Genomic DNA, 8194 nt, shown 5'->3' with positions numbered 1-8194 from the left:
AAAAAAAAAAAAAAAAAAAAAAAAAAGGTTGCACTAGACTGGTTTCCTAACTACCATAAATGAAAATAACACAGATCTATGATAAAGGCCAAATAGCCTCATGCTTTGGAACCACTGGTCTTGGTTTAGATCTCAGCTTCATCATTTGTAAGAAGTAAAACTTGAAAAATGCAACCTAAGCTTCAATTTCTTAATGAGCAAAAATGAAATAATTCTTGACAAGGTTTTTGTGAAGAAGGTGAATAAATCTATGTAAGTTCTTGACACACAGAAAAGCTATAATAAACTTTAAACACCAGTAAACAGAGAAAGCAGTATTATTGAAATTACTTAAAATACATTCATCCACTTACCTAGAGTGTTTGCCTTACACCTACTAGAGCCAACAGCCAAAACAGCAGCAAAACCATGCAACTTCTCCTTGGAAGGTTTATCAGTGGATCCTTCTTCGTGAAAGTTCTGTAGCAAATAGGCCCTAAAGAAAATATGGTGGGGAGAGAGAGATAGGAGAGTTGTATGACTCTAATCCCATCAAAGTCTGGTGAAATGTACCCTAGACAAGTTGAAAAGGCTACATCTTAGTTTCCTAACCTTTAAAATATAGTTAACAGTGCCAGTCCCTTCCCAAGAATTCCAACGGGTACCACTGTCCCAAAAAATACCTCATTTCCTAAAATGTCCCCAAAACATAATTCCATGACAAATCAATTCGGAAAATGGTAAATACTCTATCTATCCTCCCCTGAGCTTGAAACACTGGCATACATCAGTAACTCTGAGAAATATCAAAAAATAAACCAAAAATCTGTTCAATTTCAACTTACACCTCATTTCACAATAATTACTTGCCCAAAACTGTTATCAGCTCAGTTTAGGAAGCACTGGCCTAGTAGGTCAGAGGAAAGCCTAGAAATTCCCAGAGGGCATAAGTTGTCCTATTTTGGCTACTACTCTATCTCTAGCACCAACCATAGCACTGGCATAGCAGGCACTTACATTTATTACTTACATGTGCTCAAAAAGATTATCTCAATTGATAGTCCTCTTTCTACTGCAAGGTATTCACATTAAAAGACAAGGTTAGCCAAGTTTTACAATGACCCAGAGCCCTGTCAGCATAAAAACTCCATACAACAGGAGCTAAAGAGCGAGATCCTACGGGGACCAGATGAATAAAGAAGCTTAAGAGGGCCAGGCAGGACCTGCTGCGAGGGAAAACCCTTCCTCCATTATTTGTCCTAGTACACTGATGGCAAACATATGGCACATGAATTCTTCCTTTTTCTTTTAAGACAGACACTATTAATGTAGGAGTTGTTTTTTGCAAACTAAAACCTCAATATTCAAGTTTAACGGCAGCGCAGGCCCTTCGTGGTAAGTAAGTGGGTGCTGCACCATAGTCTGGGCACTCATCTCTAAAAGGCCCATCAGCACCATCCGATAAGAAACCAGGCCCAGTTTTGCCAGAGCTTTGCATTTAAGAAAATGCAGAAATAGCAATTTGTAATTAATCTCCCCATTTTTATATACTGAAAATGAAGTAGTTTTTAAGAGACCAAAGTTCACAGGAAATAGTTTGCAAAGTCTGTGGCAAAAAACACGAAATTTCAAAATAATCTCTAACTCATGAAGAAATTATCTAGTACACCATGAATTTAAAGAACATTTGCTACTCTGCTTTTTTTCCCCTTTTTGTGAATTTCTTATAGCTTTTTTTTTTCTTTTTTGTATTTTAGTACAGGATCTACAGGGTCTCTCTACGTAGCTCAGACTCATAGTGATCCTCCTGTTTTCAGGCTCCCAACCACTGGGATTATAGGCACGCACCACCATACCCAGTCTCAGTCGCCATCTCAGCACGGCCCAGGGGCTGGGCCAGCAAGGCAGACAAGGGATCAAACCCTGGTCACTGCGCCTGCCTAAGCAGATGCTTTAGTCCGCTGAGCTATCTGGCCAGCCCTTAAAAAACATATTCAAAGGGCTTCATTTCAGTTCATATCAGGAATGATAGGGGCGGGGTACAGGGAGATAGCCCAGTAGAGTAAGCACCTGCCTGGCAAGCGCAAGGGCCTGAGTTCAATCCCTGGTTCCACCAAAAGAGAAAAAAAAAGGAATGATGGTGTTTAGAAAAATTACACTAGCTTTTTTTGTATCCTACAAGTAAAATTCTAGAAAACATTTTAAAGAATTAGAGAACTTAAAACTTTCTTCTGACTCCTCGTGAGCTATGTGAAAATTCCCTCATCAGCACACCTCTGTATTTCTATGCCTTAAGAGAGGAACACGTAAACTGAGCATCTGGCAGATCCGCACAGGGAAGCAGTACTTGTGCCTCAGGTGGGCAGTTCGCCATACCTAGTGAAGGATGCGTAGGTGTCAATAAGCTGGAGCGTGGCTGGAAGGAGGTTTTTGGTGATCTCAGATGACTTATGAGGATCGGTCTCTGCAGCCATCTTAGAAAAATGCTCATCCAGAGAGACCTGAACTTTTGAGATAGCAGCATCAAGTGTGTAAATGGACTGCAGACTAGGAATTTCATGGAGCTCCAAGATGGTGGTACAGTCGATGTTACAGAAGGATGAAATCTTTAAAAATGCCAGGATGATAATTAGTTGTGGGAAAAGACTGGCAGAAGTCAAGTTCTATCATTACAGTTTTAATATTAGCATACCTGTCGAGCAAAGTATTCCTCTACAATTTCAACATCATATTTCACTGAGCTACACTTGGTGGAGGCCAGTTCTATCAGAGAGCCAGCATGCTCAGCCTTCATTCCCTGTTTTATAAGGTGATCCTATTTGGACAACAAGAAAAAGGCTTAGCATTAAGGCCCCAATAAGCACACAACATGACAGTAACACCCCTTCACAGCAGGCTCTGGATTACAGGTATACCTTTATCCAGGTGACGTAGGAGCTGATGCGGAGGCGAGCTGACCATCGCAGAGTATGTAAGATATCACATTCACTCATCTCAGGCGAGTTCATGGCCAGCTGGTTCATGTAACTCTTTGATGGTGGCAAAATTCCTAGAATCCTCCACAAAATTAAGAAGTAATATTGAAGGGCACAGGCCTCCTGGAGGAAGGAAACAGAGCAGTCACAGAGTGAGAACAAGGTACTGGCATACAAGTTCCTTTACAACAAGAACTACTCCAAATAAAACTTTTGAAGTAGAATTGTGTGGAATCTCTGTTTTCAAGTGAGATTTACCCTTGTGTCTGCTCTTCAGACCTTTCTAGAGAATATGCCTAATAATAAAGCTTAAAATGCCAAAAAACAATTTGTTCCACATTACATACATTTCATTGGCCAAAAAGGATGAGGTATGACAATTCTGGCTCATTAGTCATTTACCAATTAAGCAGAATAGGATATTCTGTTTGGCAGGCTTATAATCAGCCAGCCTTTCGTGTGGCATGGGACTGCTGATATGATACCTAGAAACACAAAGATACACCCAGAGAACCACAGAAGACTCGCAAGTGTCAGTGTCCCAACATCAGACATCACTCAGCAGCCATAGGAGGCCCAGCTAACCCTCGAAGTCTTATGTCTCTCAGCGCTAAACCAAAAGAATGGAAAAATGATAAAATGATGTTTGTGGTAAAAATAACCACTCAAACTACATAGAAATACTGAAATACTGGTCAGTTTTGGAAACAAATATTCAATAAGCTGATTAGACCACTTTTGGAAGAAAGAAACGTCTGGTAGAAATCACTGATTATCAAATAGCCCAAGTCTCACCGGGCTTCTGTGGTCTTACCAGAGCCGTCACATTCTTGTTCTCCTTCCTCCTCACAGTATTGAGCTGGGACCCTGCTGCGAGCAGGGCTGTCAACGCAGCATAAAGTTCATCATATTTGACAGGCTTCGAGAAAAGAACTTCACAGGCCTAATATCAGAAAAGATAATCATTTCTTGCTTTTTGAGATGTTTTTTCTGACTACCCCTGCACTATCACTTAAGCTCAAGATTGACAAAATATCCCCTTTAAGTGGCACTTTCTGATTCCTCCTTGCATCAGATGGTACTTCCTAGGCCCTCACTCAGCATGTAAACTATCTTGAGCATACACGTGCAGACTTTAGGACAAAAGAGTCAACTATTTTTGGCCATTAAAATATTTGCACATCATAAATGCTAGAAAGAATCTTCAAATATAACAAGGCAAAGGTGACGAGCCCTACAGCAAAAGGGCAGCTCAGCAAATACATCTCAAGACAGCATTTTCTATATAACAAAAGCTCAGATCCTAACACACACTAAACTCTATCATTACAGAAAGTAACTGCCTCGGTGCTGATCTGGTAGGGATCATCTGAGCCCACGTGTAACAAGGGGCTCCAAAGTCCTCAGTACCACGGAATCCAGTCGGCTCAAATCGTCCTCTGAGGCTTCTGGGGACAGGACACAGTAGAATCTGGGTTGTGGGACAGCATCTGGAAAGCAATGTGCTAGTGAAACCAACAGTTTCATTCTACATGCAGTCTACCAAGCACAAATGTTGAAATTTTAGCACATTTCTCAGCCCTGGTACTTCTGACATTTGGGGCCAGAAAGCTCTCTGCCGTGAGAGGCTTCCTTGTGCACTGCAGAATTAACACACAACTGGCCTCTGCTCCCTGATGCCAGTAGCAGCCACCTCCCCAATCCTCCACCAAACTGTGACAACCAAAACATTTCTCCAGACACTGGCAAATGTCCCCTAGCATGGGGCATTTACATTACACTTGAAACCACTGTTCTAGGAGTTAACTACGGTGCTCTATGACTAAGTTAATCAATTACACCATTACACCGACTACATTTTAAAGACTATGTTGTTTTCCCAATATTCACGGGATTACCTAACAGGTGATAGTAAACTGATCTTAAGACTTCATAGAAGTCGCTATCTAATAGTCCTCTGGATATGAATAAATATACTATTAAGTGAACTCAAGAGATACCTCATCAGAAGAACAGACAACTACTACATGAGAGTGCAGAGAATATAGTGTTCCCATGGTTTTCAGCACAGTAAATCACCAAGGCCTTAAAAAATTTAGCTTGTGGGTGAGAACCACTAAGGAAAAACTAAATTTAATCACCAAGAGTGAGAAGAATCCATACATTGTGTCCTATGGCCAGACTAAGGGACCCCTAAATTCTATGCCTCAATTTTGAAAAATAAATGTGGGGTATGTGGGAGTCAATTTCTGAAGCTGTCTTGAATTCACAGATGTTTACTGCCCATAGGCTGTAAACTAACACAAAGATCCTCTAGGAGTCCCCAAGCTTCATATGTGACCCTGGCAATGAGAATTGGGAAGCTGTTTTCATATTGATAATCTTCTTTCTCACCTGATGAGAAATGCTTGGACCAGTTTTCTTCTACTTCTTTGAACCCATGATAGAGAGGGGTGGTTGCTCGTCGGCTGCTGCTGTCTTGGGATCCACTTACCCACCCAAAAGGAGGGCTCAGCAGGTTATGCTGCACCTTTTAGAACGAAAACTCAAATTAGGAAAGACGTATAGTCATTATTTTGACTTTTCCTTCAGACATGATACGTAGGTTGGCACATCAAGGCCTAGAAATTCAACAAACCAAAACAAAAATTTAAAAAATTTTCTGTGACTTAGCAATATCTGATGGAGCATAAAGGGAACACAGCTCAGTGAAACATTTTAAGAAATGCTGAACACAGTAACCCTCAAGTGCTCTTTCACCTTCAGTTTGGATTCTTAGAAGAGGCTTTGATGAACCATAAAACTGACCAGTTGATTATTACTCAGCTACTAATAAACACCCATTAAGAGCTGATGTTCAAAACATTTTTTATTAAACAATTAATTCAAAATGAATACCAGAGAGGAGACTATAATCCAATTTTAATATATCAAATCAAGTAATCTACATCATCTCTGGATAAAGTACAGGTGCACATAAGCAACCTCTAGTAACTTTCCTAATTCTACCCTTAAACCAACCCTGAACAGTTAAGACCAACCACGAGCAGGTCACTTTCGATTTGAATCCTAACCACTAAGAAGAAAGATACTCCTGGGTAACAGTGGAGCGAAAACAATGTGTGGGCTGGTACCTGCTCAAACAGATACACAGGGGCTTTGGAGTACTGATGAAGCAGATAATCGAAGATCAAAAGGAGGCGCGCCAGGATGAGAGGCACAGAGCGCATCTGGGCATCCATGCCGACACTCAGCTCCTGGATGATCTGGACCAACTGGGTCAGGATCGTCTGCCGGCCTTTCTCAGAAAGGTGGTGGAAAATGAGCAGGAGCAGCTGTAGATGCTCTACGTTCAGATCTTCCGCCTCACTGGGCACCACCCCTTGCAGGGCATTCTGCTTCATTGTAGACAAAAACCTACAGCAGAGAAAAAGGAGGATACTGGTGAGAAAATGTTCCAAGTCTCCCAAGGTTATAATTTAATCAAGCTCTAAAACAGTTAAACTCCTTGAATCCACACATTAACAATATAAGCAGGAAAAAAAAAAAGCTGGATGGTAAAAAAAAGAAAATATCTAAAATCTGCCTATCAAGCTGTCAGGAAAAAAAAAATCAAACTGTCAAACTTGGTCGCAAAAATACTTCTAATAGCTTTATGTTCTCTCAAATATCACAGTAATGTCAATGCCCCCTCTGCCATCTGTGACAACAGAAACAACTACGAGGTCCCTGAAAGATGCTGCTGTTTTCATTTAATATACTTAAGCAGACAGAACCAACTCAATTACTTTTTCCTATATCTTGATGCTACTTTGATTTCTGGTCTCGTTAGTTAAGACAGAAGCCAGAACCTGCCCCAAATTCTGTAATTTATGCTATAGGTTATAATCATTACATAATCATTCATTCATTACAAATGAATCAAACCATAAAATAATAAAAAAGCAATTACAATATTTGAGAACTTGTCAGAAGAGCTTTAATGCAAATAAAGGAATGAATACAGCCAACTTTCTCCACTCCCCTTGGCTATTAGGAAAGAGATTTGTGTTTTAATAAGGGTGCCCTTCCTCGCAGCACCCACCCTGCCGGCTCTGAGCCTTTTCATAAGGTGGCACCAGGAGAACTACAGCGGGCCTCTGGCATCCAAGGAGGTTTATGAGCTCCTAAATCCAACGCTAGAGCTATTTGATCCCAAAATGGGGACTAGAAAAGCAAAGCCCTTTAAGAAAACAAACTGCTTTGAAGACTCCTAACCATGTAAACAAAAATGGCAAATACAGGTCCATCCAAGGAGGATTTAGATGATTAATCTGAGCTTCCCCCAAGGAAATAAATTCTTTAAAATTTATCCAAAAAGTCTGCAAGTCCCTCTAAATGGTATCATGTGAAAAGCAAAATAACCAAAGACAGAGTTGGCTTCCCCTGCTCCCTCTCTTTCAAAAAAATCAGGTCAGAATAAAATTGGTTATGCTTAGGATTCAGGTTCTAACAATTATAGCCAAATCCCCAGCGTGCTCCCGGAAGATTCTGTTTCCAGACCACAGTCAGTATAACTGTTTTGTTGAAAGCGCATCTTCCCACAGCTCCCCTCATTCTCCCATCCTTACTACTCTAAACACATAATCACAGCAACATCCCAAAGCCTCAGATTAACTACAAGGAAGCCAAACAAAACAGTAAATAACTGCCTCTACAAACCTTCTCATGGAGGATTCTTACCTGTCCCAAACTTTAAGGCATTCAGCAACATCGGGGTCACCTTGTGTGCTAGCTTTATGTTGCCAGATAAGTAGGAGGCGTGAAAGCACAGAGAGGCCTTGCGGGTGAATGTACAAGGGCCAAGGACCCTCGGAAAAAGGGGCAACTCCCAGCTGCTGCAGTAGTGTGTTCTGCCATAAGAGACACAGGAAGTCATTAGGAAACGGGCATAAAACAAGGCCAAAGGTTACTCATGCGCACCGCTGTTCACTGTCAAATCCTGGACGGAGTAAAGAAACAGGAGATTTAGAAGGAATTTGGAGAAAAATCATTTAGTTCAACAAAGTAAGACACGGGGCCAGGGAGATGGCTCAGCAGAATAAGCACTTGCCTGGCAAGCACAAGGGCCTGAGTTCAATCCCCGGTTCCGCCAAAATAAAAAAATAGGGGCTGGTGAGATGGCTCAGTGGTCTAAAGCACCTACTTAGAACAAGCTTAGCAAAGCACAGGGACCGCGGTTCAATCCCCCAGCACCACAT

General features: G+C 41.2%; 1 protein-coding gene across 7 annotated transcripts in view; it reads right to left on the bottom strand.

The window, feature by feature from the left end:
- The window catches only part of Ubr4 (ubiquitin protein ligase E3 component n-recognin 4), a 134468-nt gene that overhangs the window by 95576 nt on the left and 30698 nt on the right, over positions 1–8194 (bottom strand). For all 7 annotated transcript variants that reach the window (XM_023722546.1, XM_023722550.1, XM_023722547.1 and 4 more), the window contains exons 18-26: positions 7677–7846; positions 6089–6371; positions 5349–5484; positions 4365–4444; positions 3769–3897; positions 2895–3077; positions 2672–2794; positions 2356–2585; positions 354–475 (exon numbers count right to left, since the gene is read on the bottom strand). In XM_023722546.1, the coding sequence (XP_023578314.1) occupies positions 354–475; positions 2356–2585; positions 2672–2794; positions 2895–3077; positions 3769–3897; positions 4365–4444; positions 5349–5484; positions 6089–6371; positions 7677–7846 (1456 nt within the window). The remainder of the gene's footprint in view (positions 1–353; positions 476–2355; positions 2586–2671; positions 2795–2894; positions 3078–3768; positions 3898–4364; positions 4445–5348; positions 5485–6088; positions 6372–7676; positions 7847–8194) is intronic.

Source organism: Octodon degus, unplaced genomic scaffold (assembly GCF_000260255.1).
Source record: "Octodon degus isolate 3935 unplaced genomic scaffold, OctDeg1.0 scaffold00092, whole genome shotgun sequence".
Lineage (NCBI taxonomy): Eukaryota > Metazoa > Chordata > Mammalia > Rodentia > Octodontidae > Octodon > Octodon degus.
The sequence above is the reverse complement of the archived record's forward strand: the minus strand, read 5'-3'. Positions and strand labels throughout refer to the sequence as shown.